This window comes from Lactuca serriola, chromosome 2 (assembly GCF_051521515.1).
Source record: "Lactuca serriola cultivar US96UC23 chromosome 2, Lser_US96UC23_V15, whole genome shotgun sequence".
NCBI lineage: Eukaryota > Viridiplantae > Streptophyta > Magnoliopsida > Asterales > Asteraceae > Lactuca > Lactuca serriola.
In genome coordinates, this window is record NC_136409.1 from 157,424,679 (window position 1) to 157,449,079 (window position 24,401).

At 37.8% G+C, this 24,401-nt stretch overlaps 1 protein-coding gene across 2 annotated transcripts; it reads right to left on the reverse strand.

Moving 5' to 3' along the window:
* Positions 1–4,467: 4,467 nt before the first annotated feature.
* On the reverse strand, positions 4,468–9,939 carry LOC145087134 (kinesin-like protein KIN-14R). Of its 2 annotated transcripts, none has more exons than XM_079025039.1 (18): positions 9,440–9,939; positions 8,961–9,259; positions 8,714–8,885; positions 8,552–8,619; positions 8,290–8,470; positions 8,095–8,204; positions 7,902–8,001; positions 7,741–7,827; positions 7,466–7,642; positions 7,099–7,375; positions 6,854–7,015; positions 6,527–6,780; positions 5,998–6,161; positions 5,644–5,895; positions 5,483–5,548; positions 5,336–5,410; positions 5,189–5,257; positions 4,468–5,100 (listed from the first exon to the last, which is right to left on the reverse strand). In XM_079025039.1, exons 1-18 carry the CDS (start codon positions 9,822–9,824, stop codon positions 4,633–4,635), a joined length of 3,366 nt encoding a protein of 1,121 aa, XP_078881165.1. In that variant the 5' UTR covers positions 9,825–9,939; the 3' UTR covers positions 4,468–4,632. The 2 variants fall into 2 exon arrangements, with proteins under 2 accessions (XP_078881165.1, XP_078881164.1); XM_079025038.1 differs by having other exon boundaries at positions 8,290–8,473; positions 9,440–9,938.
* Between the last annotated feature and the right edge of the window lie 14,462 nt (positions 9,940–24,401).

Genomic DNA, 24,401 nt, shown 5'->3' on the forward strand with positions numbered 1-24,401 from the left:
TTTTCAGAAACTTCTGACTTAAAAACTGTTGCGCGTGTGCTGCGTGGCGCAACACTAAACCAACTGCTTCAAACCTCTTCACGCCTTAGTTTAACTTACTGTAGCAGTCTACGACGTCTACGAACGTTAAAAAACAAACGTACTTTTTAGAGTAAATTACACGAATGGTCCCTGTGGTTTGGGCTAATTTGCGTGTTTGGTCCCTAACTTATTTTTTTAACTCGGAAGGTCCCTACTGTTTGTTTTTGTTACGCGTTTGGTCTCTACTATTTGTTTTTGTTACGCGTTTGATCTCTATCTTACCTAAAAAGACTATTATTTAAATAGGGAAAAATATTGGGGGTATGTAAGGTAAGGTGAGAGGGTGGGGTTGGAGATGTGTTTATTTAAATAAATTAAAAAATCAAGGGCAAAATAGTCTTTTTAGGTAAGACGGGGACCAAACGCGTAACAAAAACAAACAGGAGGGACCTTCCGAGTTAAAAAAAATAAGTTAGGGACCAAACGTGCAAATTACCATAAACCATAGGGATCATTCGTGTAATTTACTCTACATTTTTATTGCATGCTGCAGCTATTTGTACCACCTCTTCTGCTACAGAGGATTACAGAGGTGGTCCGCAGACTTCACGCCAGGGGCGGAGGATTGTTAGGGTCAGGAGGGGCTGTGGCACCCCCTATTTTTTTATTAGAAATAGTCCCTATACTTTGATTTTATACATATTAGGCCCAAAAATATAAAATTTTAGCTTTAGCCCCCCATGTTCACCAATTTTTATAAACATTATATTTTCGGCCCCCCAAAATATATGTTGAAGCTCCGCCACTGCTTCACGCATTTTCTTTTCGAAAAAACAAACAGCACCGAAAGGGTTTCTAGCCCAACGGTATCCGGTGTTACCCTTTTTTTTTGAGGTTGTGTTTGAAGTCATATCGTTATTTAAAATCTAGTTTAGGAGTGTGTTAAATTTGTCGTTTTAAAAAAATATATATATTTAGAGGAAGGAGGTTTACAAGTTATGGGATGGGTGCGGTAGCATTAATTCACTTTTTCTATTTTTAAATTAAAAAAGTACTAACCTAAATATAGAAAATAAAAATCGAAATTATAGAGCAAAATAGTTTCTTCAATTGTTTAGAGATCATAATTACAAAAAATTTCTTTTTATTTTTAGACTTTTTATTTAAGTTGATTTTTATTTATTTTCTTTTTTACCCTGTCTACGGTTTTTTGAAATAGATACTATTTTTATAGTTTTGTTAAAAAGTATGTAAAAATAAGTAAAGTTAAAATTTTAAACTAAAAACAAATAAGCTTTAAAATATACAAATAATAATATACTATTCGGTAACACGCAAACATATATTTGACGTTAAAAATTACTAATATAGCCAAATTTGCTAGTTATTTTGTAAAAATAAAATAAAATAAATAAAATCAAATTAAACATAATAGCCATCAATTTCATAGATGGATTAGGATCAGCTATGAAATGAGTATTCATTATGCGAACGTACAAGCAGTTTATGCACGTTTTTGCTTCGGAGACTTGTATGTTCACAAAAGGATTCTAGGTCTTCTATTGGGTTCAACAAGGAGACCCCTTGCGACCACTTCTCTTTGTCATTGTGTTGCACCCGCTCTTATATAAGATTAGAGACAATTGCAAGCTTCTTCTCCATGCCTGTTACTTAGATGATGGCACACTTATCGGAGATTCGGAGGAGGTGGCCTAAGCATTGGACATCATTACGGTGACTGGCCCAAAATTGGGCCTTCAGCTGAATATCAAGAAAATCGAGCTCTTTTGGCCCTCGTGTGATGGTAGGAAGTTACGGGAGGGGCTTTTTCCGGCAGACATTGGGAGGCCGCCTTTGGGGGTGAAACTTCTTGGGGGAGCTGTTAGTAGAGATGCTAGTTTCATTCGCAGCCTAGCCATATAGAGAGCCGAAAACGCTGTGAATTTGATGCGTCTTCTTCCACAATTGTCTGACCCCCAGAGTGAGCTCCTTCTTCTTCGGTCTTGTATGGGTATTGCTAAGCTTTTCTATGGGTTGAGGGCGTGCCAACCCGTTCACATGGAGGAGGCGGCAATATTCTTTAACAATGGATTGCGCGCGGCGATTGAGGACATTGTGGTTTGTGGGGGCCCTTTCTTTGGTGACATACAATGTCGAATTGCTTCCTTACCCATTAGGTTTGGGGGTTTGGGTTTATATTCGGCAGTAAAGGCTACCTCTTATGCTTTTGTTGCCTCAAGGGCCCAATCTTGGGTATTGCAAGACCATATCTTACGGGATAGCGGTTTACATGGTATGGATTCTGATTATGATTGTGCCTTGGCAGGCCTTCGCAACAAACTTCCAGATTTTGGCCTTAACAATTTTACTACTAAAGACACCGCCCCCCCTAAATCCCAGAATACTCTGGCGAGTGCCCTTTTTCGTAAAATTGTCCAAGATATGGAAATGCATTTCGACATGACGGCTCAGCAGAAAGCGGTTTTCCAGTGCTTACGTGCACCACATGCTCAATATTTTCTTCTGGCTATCCCTATTGATGGGCTTGGCCAACACATGTCTCCCGTGGAGTATCGTACTATTCTCAAATATCGGCTCATGATTCCCATTTTCCCAGCTGACGAGATATGTCATGTGTGTCGCAATGCATGTTTGGACTCTTTTGGAGAGCATGCAGTTCACTGTAAAGAACTCCCGGGGTTCAAATACAGACACGATATGGTTAGGGATGTTTTGTTTGACATATTTAAGCGCGACGAGGTTTCCGCTAAGAAAGAGACACCTATTAATTTCTTGACTGACCTGACAGAAGGAAGGTCAACCCTCAGGCCAGCTGACATTTTGATTTTTGGATGGGTCGGAGGGAAACACGCATGTGCCGATCTTACAAGGGTATCCCCTCTCGTGGGCCTGAGGGCTGGGGGTTTAACAGCGGGACATGCTGCTTTAAAAGCAGACACAAGCAAAGTCACCAAACATGAGAGATCGTGCATGGAAAATCAACACGTGTTCATACCATTTGCATTTGATACGTTTGGTTTCCTCGCACCGGATGCGGTAGAACTTCTTAAAAGAGTACAACGAATCATGCATAGTAATGTTATATCTCCTAGATCTTCGGATGTAGTCTTTAAAAGAATTAGTTTTACCATTCAAAAAGGCTTAGCGGCACAGCTTGTTGCCCGTTTGTCATCTCACTCATTGTACGATGACAATTGAATTCCAATTAATGTTGCATTATTGATTAAAATCATTTATGAAATCAATAATAATCATGTATGAAATCATTGTTTGAAGTATAAATACCAACATGTCAACCCCATTTCATAGATGGATTTGCATTCCATGTATGAAATGCTCGCATTTCATCTATAAAATCATTGTTTGAGGTATAAATAGTCTCATTTCATAGATGAACTACAATCCATCTATGAAATGCTCTCATTCCATTTGTGATTTGTAGGTAGACTTTTTTTTAAATAGTTAGTTTTTACTATGAATTTTAAGGTTGACTACGAAATCAGACAACTATGACTACAAATTAGTAGATTTTATATAAAAATTTGCAAAAAAATCTTAGCTTATGACTTACATCTGTGGAATTATCGTTTAACGTCGGAAGAATACATTTTCTCGTCCATAGCTTCTTCAAAGAATTTTCCCAACCAAAAAACTAGAAAAATGAATGAAAAAAGGTTTTTATATCTAAAGTTGACTGATTTCATAGATTTATTTTCCATCTGTGAACGTACAAGTTTCCGAGACAAAAACATGCATAAACTGCATTTACGTTCACAGATGAAATACTCATTTCATAGTTGGTCTTAATCCATCTACGAAATTAATGGGTATTGTGTTTAATTTTAATTTTTTTTTTTACTATTTTTTATAAAGTAATTAGTGATTTTCTCTATTCGACATTCGTTGCGCTTTGTCTATAGGTAGGACAAGGATTATCCAAACCCTCCCAAAATATCCATAAGTTCGTCCGATTGATAAAATGTTTTCCAAGCCTACAGTATTGAAATAAATATACAGATATAATTAAAACGTTAATAATAATAAATTTAATAATAAAAATGCTAACATAAACCTATACCGGCGGATAAATGGCCTCTAAGGGCCATTGGAGTCTCCTACATTAGAGAAACATGATATATCTATGACATCTTGGTCATGTAGTGTCTACACCATCGGCTCATAGTCATCCTCCTTATAATAATCACTAAAATAGGAAAGTTGTCAACTTTTGGTGAGTGTTGTGTTATAGAGCGTTTTCTTGAAGTACTTGTGTTTCAATAATATGCTCAAGTTTTACCTTTATTTTATACTCAAGTTTTATAATCTTATACTTATTATTTTTATTTAATATGGATGTTCAACTATGTTAAATATTACTATATAATTTGAAATAACAACAAATGAAAAATGAAAACATATTGAAAATACACATCCAAAGACACGACTAAAACCGGCCTCTTTCTATAACTTGAATTGGCAACGAGAACCTGCAAATCCCCAAATAATGACAATGGAACAATCTCACTTAATACACAACTAATGCAAATTAGCTTTTGCATATATATATTATGTTCATATATCTATCAAGATTCAAGCCCACACCCTTTTCTTGCTATCTCTATCTTTAACCCCTTGACTCGGGTTACTACTTGGTCTACCATGATGAACCACCGGTCTCTGAGCCACCACCGGTGCTGGTTTAACCACCCTTGACGAACCACCACGAACCCTAGGTGGTGGTTGTGGGTCCACCACATTCTCAACTTCACTATTTCTTGAAACCCTTTTTCTTCTCACTTCACCCCCACAATTACTCCCCAATGAGTCATTTCTTTTGGACCGGTTCAAGCTAGCAGCCGTTTGCCGGTTCATTAGATTTGAACCCCTCAACACATGTTGTTCAGCCTCATGTGAAATTACAAATTTGTCCCTTGAAACAACACCAACATGTTTCCCTTCATCACGAGTTGTTGTTTTCATTGAACTACAAGAGTCTGTGATTGTAGCAATGGATAATCGCCTTTCTTGATCTTTAAGCTTCTCTTCAAGAACCTTAATCTATAAATATCACAAAATTATTATACACTATTAGCAAAATTAAAAAAATAAAAATAAAAATCTTTCTTTATGGATAACAAAAAAAGACCTTCAGAAGGAGGGTGGTTGAATCAGAATTTTGTTCCTGTTCTTTCAATTTCCTTTCAAGTTCCTCAATCTGAAACATCAAAAAGAGAAAGATAAATAAATAAACAATTTTTATTTCCTATTTCATTAAATCAAAAAATTTACTAACCTTTTCATGAAGGGTCATGGTGTAGGACTTTGACTCTTTGACTTGCACTTTCAATTTGTCTTCAAGATCCCTCACCTGCTTTCAGATTTCCAAGTTTATTAAAAAAATATATTTTTTTATATAAAATTTTAAAAAATCTCCAAATACCTTCTGTTGGTATGTTATTGTCCCTAACTCTTCACGTTCTGTAAGCTTGTTCTCGAGCTCCTTGACCTTTTTATATCAAATAAATAAATATGTGTGTCATTATTTATAATGCTTTAATGATCATATATAAAAAAAAATAACAAAAAGGACAAAATCAAAACCTTTTGTTGGAGCCCATTGTTGAATTCTTCTTTCGCCTTTAACTTTTCAGAAAGATTAGAAATTTGTTTTTCTAATTGAGAATATGATCCTGTTTTCAACTCGATTTGTGTCTCAAGCTCCTTAATTTTTTCGACTTGGTTTTTATAAACTTGATCTTTTCCTTTAATCTTGCCTTCTACATTCTGTAAACTCTCTTCTAACTTCCTCAAAGACTCATCTTTCAAACGCGATTCTTGCTTTGCTTTATCAAGCTTCAAGATTCAAGATTCAAACCAAAAACACAATTCAAATACAACTCCAAATATAAAAAAATGACAACAAACAATATGTATGAATAAATAAAATTTACTTACCATGATTTTAATTTTCTGAAGCTCACTTGTATCAATTTGCTTTTTAGCAGGACCTAATTCAACCCCTCTCACTCTCGTTGCAAAGTTCAAAGAACTCAAAGTCTCACTCAAGTCATGTTCAGAGGGACTTATTTGCACAAACATCAATGTTTTCGAATCACCCCCTTCAAGAAACCAACTTTTACATTAATCACCCTTTTTGGGTTATGGGTTTTCAAAAAAGATAAATAAAAATCGCAAATTTGAACTTTACCTAATGAATCTTGAAGTAAATGTGTAAGCTTTGGAAGCTCACACATTTACAATTAAAGAAACAAACTTTTACATTAATCACCCTTTTTGGGTTTTGGGTTTTCAAAAAAGATAAATAAAAAGCACAAATTTGAACTTTACATGAATCTTGAAGTAAATGTGTGAGCTTTGGGTATTCCAAAGCTCACACATTTACGTTAAAGAAACAAACTTTTTACATTAATCACCCTTTTTGGGTTTTGGGTTTTCAAAAAAGATAGATGAATTTGAAGTTTACCTAATGAATCTTGAAGTAAATGTGTGAGCTTTGAGTTCCTATATGGAATGTGACTACTCTTATTTGCTAAAGCAGAAATAACATCTCCAAGAGCAGAAAGTGATCGATTAATATTTTGAGCCTCTTTAAGCCTTTCACCTTGAGCATCTGTTTTTGCAACCCTTTCACTTCCAGCTAAATCCACAAGCCATAGTTTGCTCTTTGTGCACTCATTTGTTATCAAGTTCTTTGCTTTTACCATGATAGAAAGCATACTATAAAAAGAAACAAATCTTCAACATACAAAAAACAAGGGTAATAAAGTAAATTGCTAATTTTTGTACTTACCAATGAGATCTGCTGCTATGTTCATTCACATTATTTGATCCAACAACTCTTGCACTACTTCCAGCTTGTAATACATTCCAAACTTCTTTTATGTTCTCAACTTTAGCTTCAACTAAACCAGGAACATTGTGAAACCCTTCAGATGCTTGTTTTATTTCCAACCTATATTTTCATGAAAATTTTGTATTATTACATTTGTATACATTTAAGTTAACTGATTTAATAAAATAAAATATTGTTTTTACTTTTTGGAGGTTGATGATGGTGTTGCAAGTAGATCCCTTATTTGTTCATTATAAACTTCCAACACACTAACTGATATGTCATAAGTAAGAGTATCAACTCTTTCTTTTGCAATTTTGAATAATTCCTCTAATGTTCTGTAATTTACCCCTCGATTTCCCTCAATACCCTCCATTGTAAATGTCTTTCCTGTCCCTGTTTGACCATATGCAAATATACACACATTGTATCCATCCAATACTGAAGTCACCAATGGTGAAGCATGTGCAAAAACATCAACTGTTTAAAGGAAATACAAACACAAGAATGCATATTAATATATATATACATATATAAAAGGGCATTATTGGTATAGTAAGTTTATGAAACCTTGATTGTCATTTGGTGTGAAGACTCTATCGAATCTAAATGTCTTTTTAGTGGAACCACTATTAAGAACACCAAGTTCTCCATTTGAAGCTGCATCAAAGTCAACAACGGTTGACCATCCGGTCAAAGTTTCTTGTTTGCTTGGTGGACGACATCTGCAAAACACCCTTATGTTTCCTGAAATTATAATAAGAATTAGTATTTATAGAAAGTTAGAAACTTTATATGTTTGTTAAAAAAACAAAAAGAAAAAGAAAAAGAAAAAGTTAGCAGACCTTTTGTATCCTCAAGTTGATTATGAAGCTTTCTTCTCTTGATTTGTTCTTGGTTGTATTTCACTTTAAGATCCTCACACTGTGCAACTAAAAGTAATAATAGAAAATGTTAAAACTCCAATAGGGTGAAAATTTAATTGTGAATTTACTAATTTACCCACCCAATGCTTGAACTGCAGAAACCATGTTATTGAGATCAGGAACTGAGTCAGCACATTGGTGTGCTTGAAGAGAGAGCTGAGAGTGGTCTTGTTTCAATACCTGATTAATGAATAAGGTTAAAAAAGATATATAATTTTGATTATATTATGTAATATTTATGTTAATTAGTTAGTTAATTAATTAATTAATTACCGTTATTCTGTGTGATAGTTCTTTAACTGCAGCTACCCAAACCTTCTTGTCATGTTCATATCTACTTGATATGTCTCTCAATTGTTCAGATTGTTTCTCCATTTTTTGGTCTAAAAAGAAAGAAAATTAGGAATTTCTAACAAAATAATAAGTCAAAAAAGAAAAAAGTTAAATTTATTTTGGGAAAAATCTTACCAAGAGAAGATGAATGGATCAATCTTTTGTCAAGTTCCATGTGGACCTTTTCAAGCTGCTTAGTTGCTGCAGTTAAAGACATCCAAGCTTGATAACATTCATCAGTCTTCCTCTGACGTTGACTAGTCAACTCTTGTATCCTCTTCTCATATTTCTCTACTGATTTCTTTCGCATGACTTTCTTCTGTATATATATTCAGTAATTTATACATCATTCAGTAACATTAATGTGTTTGTTAATAATAAGAGCATTATTACATACCTGAACTGAAGGGATTTCTATATCAGCAGCACAGTTCTGACATTTTAGAAAATCTTCTTTTACATCATCTGTGAGTAAATCAAAAGAAAAGGTCAAATCAAATTCATATTCACGCAACAAAATTACAAATAGAATTAAAAATCTATATGAAATTTTAGCTACCAGGGAGTTTAGGAGCTCTTCTTATGCAGATTCCACTAACCAATGGGCTTCCAGTGATTCCTTCGAACCTAATTACAACTGTCTCACCAGGTTTGACCGATACTCTTGAGTCAACTAACTGTAATGGTTTATTAGCTCCAACAACCGAGAAGATGTCGAAATCTGCAAGAATCTGTTGAGAAACAATGGTGAGTTTTAAAGTTTTGTGGTTAATTTTTCAAGTATTTGGAAGAAACAATGAACTTGCCTTCTCTTCCTGTAAGTATACATTGAAGACTCTCATTCCTTTGGGGCCAAATGTGTTTATCATCTCAACGAAGTGAAGGTCAATAAAGTAATTTCCCTCTGGCAGATTGTTGAACAGGTACTGAAAGTCTCCTAGTCTTGCAGAGTGGTATATGAATGGAACATCACCGCCTTCAGTTATGGATTCGTTTGTTTGAAATACATCTCCTCCTTCAAAGTACTTATCGGCTACAATGTTTATATTGGAGTCTAGTTCCACCATAGTTTCTGCTCCAGCATTCACGAAGAGAACTACCTCATCTGGTGCAAAAAGGAAGTAGATTAATGTCGATTCATCTATAGAATTTACAAAGTCGACTCTCAAATGTAATGTGAAGTACTGAAAGATTTTGATTTTGATCTTATCGGGATGAAAGAGCAGAAATTGCAAAATTTAGACAACTAGGGTAAAGTAAAGCGTAAATCAGTCAAAATTCGAACCTGTACAGTTCGACCTCAGAAACCCCTTTGGAATTAGCTTGGAAGTGGAATCACAGACCATGTAATCCAACGAAGATTCTTCATCTTCGTCCATTGTTGAAACCCCACCCAACTTTTTCTCGCAATCAAGAGAACCATCCGAGCGAAAGAGGTGGTCAGTAATTAGGGTTCCACCTTCTTCCTCCATTTGGCAGTCATCATGTTGGTCCAGTGATTTGTTGCAGTCAAACCCTCCATTAGTAAAAGCTGGGATCATCCCAGATGTAGTATTCTCTTGATTCGAAGACTCGTTACTCCAACTAATAACTTCCGATACTGAGGCATGAGAGATCTGGCTTTCTTGGTTTTCACCTGATGGGTCGAGGGTGTCCATTTTGCCTTCCATGGAAAATTAGTGTATCTGGATATTTGAAAACTGTGAAGATGTTGAAAGGATTTCTTGAAGAGAAGATGATTTGGGGTTAGGATCGCATTTTTGGATTTGAAAATGTGGGGGGGTGAGAACTTCAATCTCGACCGTTAAAAAGAAGACCGTTGCTTCATGTCTTGATGAGGAATTAAAATATAGGCCACCTTTGTCAAAAGGGTAAGTATCATGGTAAAACCCTGCCACTTTTTCATATTTTGAATGGCTTATTTTATAGTAAAGTTGCAAAATTATCCCTATATTTACACAAATGATCAAAGAATAAGGTAATCAAATTACTTAAATTTTATAAAATATAACACAAAATTACAGAAACTATCTTGTAGTTCATAAAAAAAATCATAACTTTAATTCAAATTTGTATTTTACGGACATTTTTATAGTTTTAATTTGTTACATGATTACTCAATAAGCCATATAAAATGTGTATTCTTTCATCGTTTTTTACTTATTTTTTGAAAAAAAAAAATCGAAATGAGAGACTACTCATAATTGAAATCTATAGAATTCAGACTTTGGTCATGTCTTTTTTGAATGCTTAATCGCCAAATAATCACCGCTAATAAATTATATTGAATATTAGTAATGGTTATTGTTGTTTAATCCGCATTGGTAATATGGTTTCGTTATAAATTTCTATAAACGAAAACAGTTATGTTGTAAATACATTTCATAATGGAATAAAAAAATTGAAAATTCACAAATTTTGGCCACAATGTTTGTTTTAGTATTATACAAATAACTAAAAAAATAGATTTTACAAAAATACCATTGAATCTAAAATAGGTTGTTTTGGATCCATTTACCCACGAATATCCATGTATTTAAATGGTCATATCTATTCAAAAAAAATGTCTTAAATATGGTACTCACTACATCTCGGTACAATATTTCATATTCTCTTAATCATTTAGATGAGACGAAGTATGGATACATAGTTGAAGAAAATACGATTAACCAGATCAGTTCGACACTTTTAATTTTCACGTTCATTAGTTAAAACTCAAAAAAGATATTTATGTGTCTAAAATGAAAATCTCAATCCAAAATTAGTCAATTTTGTAGTATTTTGTATGTGTTTCATAGGTACATATGATGCAATTGTTTAGTTATGTACGATGCAATTTTATAGTTATGTATTATTTTTATATAAATATGAGTGATTTTCGTATACCAAAATCCAAATCCAAAAAACTATTCTGGAATAGGAACTTGTGTGTGTGCTAAACGGGTCGTATATATCCTTATTGAACGTTTAAATATCATATTTGTCCGACTTGAACTCTAAACATCATATTTGCCCTTCTTAATGTTTTAAAATATCAAATTTGCCCAAATCTATTTTTTAAATAGTTTTTATTATTTAAAAATCCTTTTTTATATTTTATAATCATCAAAAATAAAAAAATAACCAAATGGAACAAAATACCCTTGCTTCTAAAACACAGTTATACCGTATTCCTAGGACATGCTAATTACGTCTTCACTAAACGATCCATTTGTTTTGGCGGTCTAAATCACCCAATAAACGATCATATATATAACTTCAATTTATATGCAATTATGAATATAAAGCAATGAGTATGTGAAGGAAATTAGTGATCAAATAAAATAAAGTTACCTTGAGTATACATTTGGCATTTTCAATAATGGATCTCACTCTACTTTCACCTAACATCATGTTTGTGTCCAAGGCTATTTCCATGATGTCTTTCTCTCCCATTTTTGCAACGATATCCGGTTCAAATCTTACTATAACGCTTGATATCTGATATGAAGTTGATTCCAAGTTGCTTAAGTTTCTCTTTGGGACACGACGTGTTGAAGCCTCAACACAGCGTATCAAGATGCTTTTGGCCGCAGATTTTAATGAACCAACACGGTGTGTTAAGGTGTCTCAACACGGCGCGTTGGCAGCTGGGAAGGAAACCCTAATTTTTAGGGTGTTGCACCCTATTTAAAGGCCTTAAGTCCTTTTGGTTGGCCTCCTTATCAGCCTCCATTGTTATCAAAACGCTAAAACGAGTTGTAGCCTCCATTGTCAAGCATTTGAGACTTGGAAGAAAGTTTGGTGTTCATTTTTTGCATTGTGAAGGAGTTATAAGATCTTGAAGTTTATAAGCTTGGAGAAGGAAGTCTTGGATCCAGAACCATTACCCATTGTGAAAGGAGTTTGAGGTATCAAGTTCTTATCTGGATTGCTAGATGCTTAGATCTCTCTTTTGGGTTAAATTGTTATGTTTTAGCCATGGTTTGGATGAATGTTTGGATTAGGACGTCCCAAAGCCTTATTCTTTCAGATCTGGGGTTTTCATGGACTCCTTTGGCAAAAAGGTGCAAGCTTTAAAAGATTTTAGGCCTCATGTATGCATTAAGTCCCTTATTAAGCCCTTCTTGAGCATATGAGCTTCTCCTAGGCATGAATGAATGTAAAGTTGGCAACTTTACGTGGTCTTCCAGCTCATCTACATTTTGGGGCTTTGTCTTTGAAGATTAAGTTCTTAATGGTTAAGCCCTCACTCTTTTAAGTCTAGGGTTTGGGTTTGGACTCATTTCGGTGGTTCCTAAGGGTAAAGTTGGAAACTTTACCCTTCTAGGCCTCATTTTGGTCAAGATCTGAGCTTTGGAGCTCTTAGATTCGGTGAAGGTAGCTTAACGTATTAACCTATTGGGTCTTAGGCGAACACGACGTGTTTGTTGGTCAACAAGGCATGTTGGCTTGGTTTTTCCCGATTCAAAGTTAATGGAGAAACACAGCGTGTTGAAGGACAACACAACGTGTTTGGTCAACATGGATTGTTGATCTTGATTTTTGACTTTTGTCTTTAACCAAGTATGTCCTAAGGGGGTACTTGGGGTGATCTGAATTGTAACTAAGGAAATTATGGGCTTAGGATAAGGCCCATATGGGTTTGGATTTGGGCCATTAGTGGGCGTTTATGGATCTTTTGGATTTGGGCCTTAGTTTTGGTTCATGTTGGGTCAAGGGTAAAATGGTCATTTTACCCCAAGTATGGATGGTGGGCTTTAGAATGGAACCTAATTGCTAATTGGGTGTTATTTTGATCTGATAGGAGGTGTCATCAGGGCAGCAACTAGGGATTTCTTTTAGTGAGCTTCTGCATTCAGGGTGAGTTTCCTCATTGGTTTAACGAGTCTAAGGCACCAAGGCCGACCCTCGTTTGGTTATGTTATTATACTTGTTGTCTGTGTGATACTTGTATGTACTTGTATATGTATGTTTATTGGGCGGGGCTCGTTATGTGAGTGTGGGCGGGGTCTGTATCTCACTATTATCTGAGTGTGGGCGGGGCCCGTATCTCATTATTATCCGAGTGTGGGTGAGGCCCGTTATTCGAGTGTGGGTGGGGCACATATCTCATTATTATTCGAGTATGGGGGGCCCTTTATATGATATGTATGGTATGTGGTATTTGGGGAACTCACTAAGCTTTGTGCTTACAGTTGTGGTTTATGGTTTCAGCTGCTTTCGGTTCGAAAGGGAAGGGTCCGACTTGATCGCAGCGCATACAACCGTGTTTTCCGCAATTCATTTGGGATTTACTTTGATAATTGTTTACTCTGGAATGTTTTTATTATTTAATATGTCATTTAGGTTGTGTCGGCCAAAAATCGATCGATCTACAATTCGAATTTCAGGTTGTGTAATGCTATCCTAAATCTTAGAAAAATCATAACTTCCTCATACGAAGTCAGATTTGGGCATTCTTTTTATGCACGCTCTCGGTTTAATGTATACTACGACTTTCGTTTATATTGTTAAGGCTAAAAAGTAATTTATCAAAAATTAACTTTCTACGTTACGCGGTGTCGTGCCGGTTTAGCCGTAAAACTTCGACAGGTCATAACTTCTTCGTTATAACTCGGATTTCAGCGTTCTTTATATGTACGGAACCCTTGTGACATATACTATAACTTGGTTAAGATTTTTTATTCTAAATAATCTTCTATCAAAAAGTCATTTGTGACGATTATTGTCTCTAAATTGACTAGTCTGAATCTACGGGCGTTACATGCAAGTCCATAAAAACATGATTTTTAAGGTCCCTTAGAAGTATGAAATCCTTCTGGAAACTTTGGAGGTGCAACTCTAAGGACCGGGTGCTTAATATGAGGCTTAATGCATTAAGTTACCATTAAAGGTTAAGGTTGGGACTTTGGCTTATGGAGGGGTTGAGGGATAAAGTTGGAAACTTTACCCATCAAGACCATGGGTAGGACCATATATGAGCTTTGGAGCTCTTGTAGTTGAAGGAAATGACTTAATGGCTTAAGTTACCCAAATAATCACCATGTCATGGTTAAGGTTACCACGACGTGGTGACTTGGACCAGACCCGCCTGTTTTGTCGGTTTGTGGTCACGACATAGCGATTAGCTGGGTTGACTTTTGACCCATGTCTTTGACCAAGTTTGACCTAAGGGTATTTTTGGTACTTTGAGTAGTAATTGAGATTGGTCACTATTTGATGTATAGGTGATTGGTAGAGCTGATATTCTGTGACATCCCCAAAATCACGGCCAGAAAAGACCGGTTTGTTTATGCTTTGTTTAAAAATCAGAGTAACATTTTAAATAAAAGTGTTGCGGAATTTGTCCCAAAACAAAATATGATAAAGATTTATCAAAAGCATTTCCATAGAAATGTATTTCATTAAAAGACTTGGGATGTCATGTTCGTACAGATCAAAAGCATAAACAATACAATATAAGCCTTACTACATTATTTCATATCTATAGGCCTATATCCATAATCCCTCGTCCAAACATCATATCTATGCTCAAGCGCCACTACCTGTAATACATAACACTGAGTGGGTCAGGCTTGGGAGTCTGGTGAACACATAGGGTTTTCAACCCACAATAAATAAGTTTATTAACTTCATTAAATTAAACAAACCCGATTACTCGTTCCCGTTATCCTCACATTATGTCCCTAAGCATCTATCATAAGGGACCTATCCTAAGGATTATCATCGGGACGGACACTACTGCTAAGGGGATTCCTCAGCAATAAATGTCCTTAAGGCAAACATGTGGGGGATGGAGTACATCTGGTGAGCACACAGTTCAAATAAACACACAGTTCGAATAAACACCTACAGGTTGCGAGCCTGCTAGTGTTCCACTGGACTGTCTAGAATAGTCCGTGGTCGTCATCTATACTCCGCTAGATGACTGGATCTTCAATAACATCTACAACGAGGCCTCTCATTATTTCATTTTATCACACAACAACTAATACATCTACCCATGTTTTACCCAACATATTTTGTAGATATAAAATACATATACAGTTTAAATCATTGAAAACATATATAAAACGTTCATCCAACATAGATAGCAAGTATACAGATAATATGCACACACAACACGTAATTTATATAAAATACTTCATATTTATGTGTAAGCTGAAAGTAACTATGCACTCACCTGAAAGGTGGTGACTCAACACTTGGACAACGCTTCAATACTCTCAAAACGATATCCCTTCGATAAAACCTAGTATCGATACCACTAGGGTTTAGTCTAACGATAACCGCGACAAATTAATAGTCTGACTATTATTACTCAATATAACTCATAATAATAGTCCAAATAATTATTTTAAGGACCTAATAACATTCCTATAATTATTTGAAAGCTATATTAAAAATTGCGTAAGCGTAGCACACTTACAGCGAATTTTATCGAAAACTGGAACTTAATTGGAGCAGCGTTTCGAAACCGAAAGACTCCTTTTTCTTAGGACTCCGGGAGCCTCGGGGCTTCCTTAGGGTGCTAGGGGGTTTTTCCTAGGGTTTAGGGGGGTTAAAATGGGCTAGAGAGAGAAAGGAAATGTTGTGAAAAACTCGGAAACCTTCGCAGCCTTTTATAGGCGCTCAGCAGCTCGGACTACGCTGCGCGTTCAGCAGCTACGCTGGGCGTAGTTCAGATGGGGTTGCCAGCTCGCACCAGCTGGCTCGCACTTCGGAAGAGGATAAGGACCGAGGGTACGCTGGGTGTACCGAACTCCGACGCGGGGCGTAATCCGAAGGCTTCGTGGCATGATCCGAAGCGAGGTCTGATCAGCGATGGAGGGTCCGGATGTTGCCACGTCATCTCAGTTTCACAAATTTCGTTCTTGGCTTCTAAAAATCATAACTTTCACATACGAGCTCCGTTTTTAACGTTCTTTATATCCACGCGAAGGTGGGAACGTACTCTACAACTTTCGTTTAGACTTCGTTGGCTAATTTTGACTCGATTTTAAATTTTATATTATTAACAGGCCGGGACAGGATTGGTCCGTTAAATCCTCATAACTTCTTCATCCGACATCCGTTTTCACCCATCTTTTTCTCGTTACGCTACTCTCAACGAGATCTTCGATTCTCGTTTAGGTCGTGTCGGCTAAAAACCGCTCGATCTAATATTCGAATTTCGGGTTGTACACTGCTAACTCGAAACTTCGAAAAACCATAACTTCTTCATATGAAGTCAGATTTGGGCGTTCTTTTTATCGATGTTCTTAGTTTAACATATTCTACGACTTTTGTTTAGATCGCTAAGGCTAAATCCCGCTCTATCGTAAATTCACTATTTACGCTTCCCGGTATCGTGCCGGTTCTGTCGCGAAACTTCTACGGGTCATAACTTCTTCGTTATAACTCGGATTTCGGCGTTCCTTATATCCCCGGAATCCTTGTTTCGACCACTAAAACTTTATATAAAGATATCGGGCTTATCTCACACTTTTATTTTGACACTTATTTTTAATTCTTTATTAATTATACATTTATAATTAAATAATAAGCACATAAACACACATAATTCACATAATACTCAAATATTTCATCTTTATTATTTCAAAAAGAGTTAAAATAGTTGACCTAGACTATTACATTGACAAAAATGCTTAGCCCTGAAATCCGGGCGTTACAATTCTTTCCCCCTTAGGATGATTCCGTCCCAGAATCATGCATCAGCAAACAGATGTGGATAGCAACTCATCATGTCATCCTCTGTTTCCCAAGTGAGATTCGGCCCATTCGAATGTTTCCATCGGACTAGCACTAAGTCGAACATCTTGCGTCGTAACTTCTTAGTCTTACGGTCAACAATTGCCTCGGGCTCTTCGATCAGCCTCTTATTCTCATCCATCCTTAACTATGAGATTGGAATTATGTCGGGAACATATCCCGTGAATTTCCTCAAATAACACACATGGAAGGTGTTATGAATACCATTGAGTTCTTCGGGCAATTCCAGCTTGTAAGCTTGGTTCCCAATCTTCTGAAGAACTTTGAACGGTCCAATAAACCTTGGACTCAACTTTCCTCGTTTCCCAAATCGTATAATTCCCTTCCACGGTGAGACTTTAAGCAAAACGGAATCCCCAACTTCAAAAGTTATCGGTCGTCTTTTCTTGTCAGCATAGCTCTTCTGACGATCTTGGGCCGTTAACATTCTTTCCCTAATCACCTTCAACTTCTCAGCAGTCTCATGGACTATCTCGGGGCCCATAAATTGCTTCTCTCCGGCTTCAAGCCAACAAGACGGCGTACGACACTTCTGTCCATATAAGGCTTGGTAAGGTGCCATCTTGATGCTCGAGTGAAAACTATTGTTGTAGGAGAATTCTACCAGAGGTAAGTGCTCGTCCCAATTCCCTTGGAATTCGAGGGTACATGATCTCAGAATATCTTCCAATGTCTGAATCATTCTTTCACTCTGACCATCAGTTTGCGGATGGTCAGTCGTACTCAAACATAATTTTGTACCCAATTCCTCTTGTAAACTCCTCCAAAACCTTGACGTGAAACGACTATTACGATCTGATACGATCGTAAGAGGAACACCGTGAAGTCTTACAATTTCCTTCACGTAACCATTTGCGAGCTTATCCATAGACCACTTCTCGTTGGCTGCTATGAAGTGTGCACTCTTGGTGAAACGATCCACGACTACCCAAATCATGTCGTGTCCGCTCTTCGTCCTGGGTAGTTTAGTCACAAAATCCATGGTGATGTCTTCCCATTTACCCATGGGTACAGGTAAAGGTTCTAAACTCCTATACGGTTTTTGATGTTGTGCCTTAACTCTCGCACATGTTACGCACTCGGCCACATACTTCGCAACATCGAGCTTCATCGTCGGCCACCAGTAGTAGGGTTTTAGGTGCCTATACATTTTAGTGCTACCGGGATGAATTGAGTACATGGTCTTATGTGCTTCCTCCATCAAAAGGTCTCTTATTCCTCCCATCTTAGGTACCCAAATTCGATCTTGGAATACCTTCAGTCCTCGACTGTTTGTACTGAACACTAACGTTTTGCCCAAACGTTCTTCCTTTCGATCATTCTTCTCTAAAGCTTCTTCTTGAGCTTTTCTGATACTTTCCACAATCGTCGAGACGACTTCAATTCTTAACGCTCTTGGACTTTTCCTTTCAAGATTGACTTTCCAACTGAGAGCATCAGCAACAATATTTGCTTTACCTGGGTGGTAAAGTATCTCACAGTCGTAGTCCTTGAGTAGTTCTAGCCAACGCCGTTGCCTCATGTTCAACTCCTTCTGATTAAAGAGATACTGGAGACTCTTGTGATCAGTGAAGAGCTTGCACTTCGTGCCATAGAGGTAATGCCTCCATATCTTCAAGGCAAATACTATTGCTGCCAACTCCAGATCATGAGTGGGGTAGTTCTTTTCGTGCTCTTTCAATTGTCGATATGCGTATGCTATCACCTTTTATCTTTGGATCAAAACACAACCCAACCCGACTCCAGATGCATCACTATAAACCGCAAAGTCTTCAACTCCATCGGGTAGAGAAAGTATCGGTGCTTCACATAACTTCTTCTTTAGCTTCTCGAATACCTCATCGTGCTTCTCACTCCATGTATACGTAGCTCCTTTGTGGGTCAACGCTGTTAATGGAGCAGCTATCGAAGAAAAGCCTTGGATAAATCGTCGATAATATCCGGCTAATCCTAGAAATCTTCGGATCTCCGTGGGACTCTTTGGACGTTCCCACTTCATTACAGCCTCGATCTTTGCGGGGTCAACCATTATTCCCTCCTGGTTAACAACATGACCCAAGAATTGGACTTCCCGTATCCAAAAGTCGCATTTGGAGAACTTAGCGTAAAGCTTCTCCTTCTTTAATACTTCCAACACTTCTCGTAGAGGCTTGCCATGCTCCTCCTGGCTTTTCGATTAGATGAGAATGTCGTCGATGAACACTATCACGGATTTATCGAGGAATGGTTTACAAACCCTATTCATCAAATCCATGAATGCTGCCGGAGCATTGGTTAGTCCAAATGACATAACCAAGAACTCGTAGTGTCCATATCTCGTTCTGAACACAGTCTTCTCGATATCCTGATCTCTCACTTTCAGCTGATGATATCCCGACCTAAGATCGATTTTTGAGAAGTAGCTCGCACCTTGCAGTTGATCGAATAGGTCGTCAATCCTCGGCAATGGATACTTTTTCTTTACCGTTTCCTTGTTCAGCTCTCGGTAGTCTATACACATTCTCATGCTTCCGTCCTTCTTCTTTACGAATAAAACTGGAGCTCCCCAGGGTGATGAACTAGGTCGAATGAAACCGTTGTCCAACAGCTCCTGAAGTTGTGTCATAAGCTCCTTCATCTCCGTCGGTGCTAAACGGTATGGTGACTTTGCTATCGGTGTCGTTCCTGGTAACAAGTCTATACGAAACTCCACTTGTCTATCAGGTGGTAATCCAGGAAGATCTTCGGGAAAGACTTCCAGATAATCGCACACAACCGGTATATTCTGCACCTCTTTCTTCTCCTTCTTAGCATCGATTACGAATGCCAAGTATGATGCACATCCCTTGGACAAACATTTCCTGGCTTTCATCAAGGAGATGATTCCAGAATTCACTCTGCGTTTGTCCCCATACACCATAAATGATTCCTTTCCGGGTGGGTTCACCCTTACTATCTTCTTTCGGCATTGAATCTCAGCATCGTTGGCGCCAAGCCAATCCATACCCAAAACGATGTCGAAACCGTTTAACTCTATGGGTAATAGCTCTTTGTGGAATTCGTTTCCGTTTAGGTCGATGACGATGTTCCTAATACGATTACTAACAGGTACAAATTTGCCACTGGCAGCTTCTACAATCAGGGCATTATCAAGTTTTTCTACAGGCAATGCTAATTTTTCAACAAATTTATGCGACACAAAAGAGTAGTTGGCTCCGGAATCAAAAAGTATATTTGCAGACAAACCATTTACAAGAAAGGTACCTGAAGCGACGTTTGCTGCCTCCATCGCAGCCTCGAGCATCATCTGGAAGGCTCTCGCCTTCGGCTTCGGTGGTATGTTGGGCTTTTCCGCATCTTTCTTCTTTGGGCAATCCTTAGCAATATGCCCTTCTTCACGACACTCGTAGCACATCCTCTTTTTGGTGGTGCACTCATTGGCATAGTGCCCCGTTTTCCCACACTTGTAGCAGGTTACTTCCTCACCACATTTCCCGAGTGCTTCTTCTTGCACTTCTCGCAACATTTCAATTCATTTCCTCCCTCGAACTTCTTTGAACCGAACTTGCTCTTCTTTCTGTTGGGTTTAGCAGACCCTTCAAATTTCCTCTTCTCGCCAACCTCGACTTTGCTGGCAGCTCTTCCCTTAATCATGTCCTCCACAGACTTGGCAGCCCAGATAGCTGCCTCTAAAGTAGGTGCCTGACGCACTGGCACCGCGTACTCCCATGGTAATCCCTTTGCGTACTTATCAATTTTCGTCAGCTCATCCGGAACAAGACGCAAGGCAAATTCCATCTTTTCTGTGAAGTTGTTCGTGTATTCATCGATTGACATGCTCCCCTTCTTCAGGGTTAGAAACTGGTTCTCTAGCTCGAGCAAGTTTTGAGCTGAGCAGTACTTTCGTTTGAATTGCACCAGAAATTCTGCCCATGTCAGTTGCAGGGGCTTGTTGGGGCTTAAAGTCTTCCCTAAGGTATTCCACCAACGTACAGCGCCTCCCTGAAACTGACGCACTGCAAACGTGGTCTGTAGCTTCCCTCTGCAACCGCATGTCATGAAAGCTAACTCCATCTCCGAGATCCAATCCATGACTCCGATTGGATCTTCCTTTCCCGTGAAAGTCGATGGCTTGCAAGTCTGAAAATCCTTGTACTTGCATCCATTTCTCTTGAATCCGTCATCTTGGTTATTTTGTTGAACTATTGGTGGGTTGACTTGACCAACAGTTCCACTGTAGTCTCCTTCCTCAATCTGCCCTTCGTTCAACTCGGGCTGTTCGATCTGAATAGTGGCTTCCTCTCGATTTTGCTGGAGCAAACGTCTAGTTTCCCCCATTTGATGATCCAACATCGCTTGGATCATTGCTTGCACTCCGGCCATTGTGAATGGCTCAGCAGCGGCTTCTATCACCGGTATTTGCTCAATCACTGGGGGTTGGTTTCTGTTCCCATTTGCATTCACGTTTCCGCTACGGGTCCTTGCCATCTTGATCTATACACCGAATAAGGTGAATTTAGATCTTTATTTAGGACTGATGTTCAAATCGTCCTTATCACCCCGAAACGTTTACATGCTAGTTCTAATATCGTAGTCGTACGTTTAGAATTCTAAACACATAAGGTTTCCAGATCCGGTTGGCAACAGACCATAGATCCGAACAAATAATAGCATATCAGGCACAAAGCATTTAGCACATAAAGCATTTTAAGCATAATTCCTAAAATAATCTAGTGCTCACACCTCACAATCATCGCTTAGAATTCTAAGTTTAAGTCTAGAAATAAATCCATATTCCTAGTTCGCTTAAACTAATTCTCTGATACCAACTGTGACATCCCCAAAATCACGGCCAGAAAATACCGGTTTGTTTATGCTTTGTTTAAAAATCAGAGTAACATTTTAAATAAAAGTGTTGCGGAATTTGTCCCAAAACAAAATATGATAAAGATTTATCAAAAGCATTTCCATAGAAATGTATTTCATTAAAAGACTTGGGATGTCATGTTCGTACAGATCAAAAACATAAACAGTACAATATAAGTCTTACTACATTATTTCATATCTATAGGCCTATATCTGTAATCCCTCGTCCAAACATCATATCTATGCTCAAGCGCCACTACCTGTAATACATAACACTGAGTGGGTCAGGCTTGGGAGCCTGGTGAGCACATAGGATTTTCAACCCACAATAAATAAGTTTATTAACTTCATTAAATTAAACAAACCCGATTACTCATTCCCGTTATCCTCACATTACGTCCCTAAGCATCTATCATAAGGGACCTATCCTAAGGATTATCATCGGGACGGACACTACTGCTAAGGGGATTCCTCAGCAATAAATGTCCTTAAGGCAACCATGTGGGGGATGGAGTACATCTGGTGAGCACACAGTTCAAATAAACACACAGTTCGAATAAACACCTACAGGTTGCGAGCCTGCTAGTGTTCCACTGGACTGTCTAGAATAGTCCGTGGTCGTCATCTATACTCCGCTAGATGACTGGATCTTCAATAACATATACAACGAGGCCTCTCATTATTTCATTTTATCACACAACAACTAATACATCTACCCATGTTTTACCCAACATATTTTGTAGATATAAAATACATATACAGTTTAAATCATTGAAAACATATATAAAACGTTCATCCAACATAGATAGCAAGTATACAGATAATATGCACACACAACACGTAATTTATATAAAATATTTCATATTTATGTATAAGCTGAAAGTAACTATGCACTCACCTGAAAGGTGGTGACTCAGCACTTGGACAACGCTTCAATACTCTCAAAACGATATCCCTTCGATAAAACCTAGTATCGATACCACTAGGGTTTAGTCTAACGATAACCGCGACAAATTAATAGTCTGACTAATATTACTCAATATAACTCATAATAATAGTCCAAATAATTATTTTAAGGACCTAATAACATTCCTATAATTATTTGAAAGCTATATTAAAAATTGCGTAAGCGTAGCACACTTACAACGAATTTTATCGAAAACCGAAACTTAATTGGAGCAGCGTTTTGAAACTGAAAGACTCTTTTTTCTTGGGACTCCGGGAGCCTCGGGGCTTCCTTAGGGTGCTAGGGGGTTTTTCCTAGGGTTTAGGGGGTTAAAATGGGCTAGAGAGAGAAAGTAATTTAGAGAGAGAAAGGAAATGTTGTGAAAAACTCGGAAACCTTTGCAGCCTTTTATAGGCGCTCAATAGCTCGGACTATGCTGCGCGTTCAGCAGCTACGCTGGGCGTAGTTCGGATGGGGTTGCCAGCTCGCACCAGCTGGCTCACACTTCGGAAGAGGATAAGGACCGAGGGTACGTTGGGCGTACCGAACTCCGACGCGGGGCGTAATCCGAAGGCTTCGTGGCATGATCCGAAGCGAGGTCTGATCAGCGATGGAGGGTCCGGATGTTGCCACGTCATCTCAGTTTCGCAAATTTCGTTCTTGGCTTCTAAAAATAATAACTTTCACATACGAGCTCCTTTTTTGACGTTCTTTATATCCACGCGAAGGTGGGAACGTACTCTACAACTTTCGTTTAGACTTCGTTGGCTAATTTTGACTCGATTTTAAATTTTATATTATTAACAGGCCGGGACAGGATTGGTCCGTTAAATCCTCATAACTTCTTCATCCGACATCCGTTTTCACCCATCTTTTTCTCGTTACGCTACTCTCAACGAGATATCCGATTCTCGTTTAGGCCGTGTCGGCTAAAAACCGCTCGATCTAATATTCGAATTTCGGGTTGTACACTGCTAACTCGAAACTTCGAAAAACCATAACTTCTTCATATGAAGTCAGATTTGGGCGTTCTTTTTATCGATGTTCTTAGTTTAACATATTCTACGACTTTCGTTTAGATCGCTAAGGCTAAATCCTGCTCTATCGTAAATTCACTATTTACGCTTCTCGGTATCGTGCCGGTTCTGTCGCGAAACTTCTACGGGTCATAACTTCTTCGTTATAACTCGGATTTCGGCGTTCCTTATATCCCCGGAATCCTTGTTTCGACCAATACAACTTTATATAAAGATATCGGGCTTATCTCACACTTTTATTTTGACGCTTATTTTTAATTCTTTATTAATTATACATTTATAATTATATAATAAGCACATAAACACACATAATTCACATAATACTCAAATATTTCATCTTTATTATTTCAAAAAGAGTTACAATAGTTGACCTAGACTATTACATTGACAAAAATGTTTAGCCCTGAAACCCGGGCGTTACATATTCCGAGCAGTGACCTATTTAGTTATCTGTTCAGACTGAGAGGTGAGTTTTCCTCACTGCACTTGTGGGTCGAAGACACCAATGTCGACCCAATGAGTTATGTATTATGGTTTAGAGGATGTTGCTATGTTGTATTGATTTGTTAGAGGTGAGTCATGGTATATAGGATGTTGTTATGCGATAGTGATCTGTAGATTTGCTCGTGAGTATGTTGACAGGTTATATGATTATCTATTAACTG

Coding starts and splice junctions, on each gene's coding strand:
- LOC145087134 (XM_079025038.1), bottom strand. CDS start 9,824: ATGGAAGGCAAAATGGACACCCTCGACCCATCAGGTGAAAACCAAGAA. Junction 8,474..8,551: donor TAGAAATCCCTTCAGTTCAG/GTATGTAATAAT, acceptor ATATATATACAG/AAGAAAGTCATGCGAAAGAA. Junction 8,205..8,289: donor GATCCATTCATCTTCTCTTG/GTAAGATTTTTC, acceptor CTTTCTTTTTAG/ACCAAAAAATGGAGAAACAA.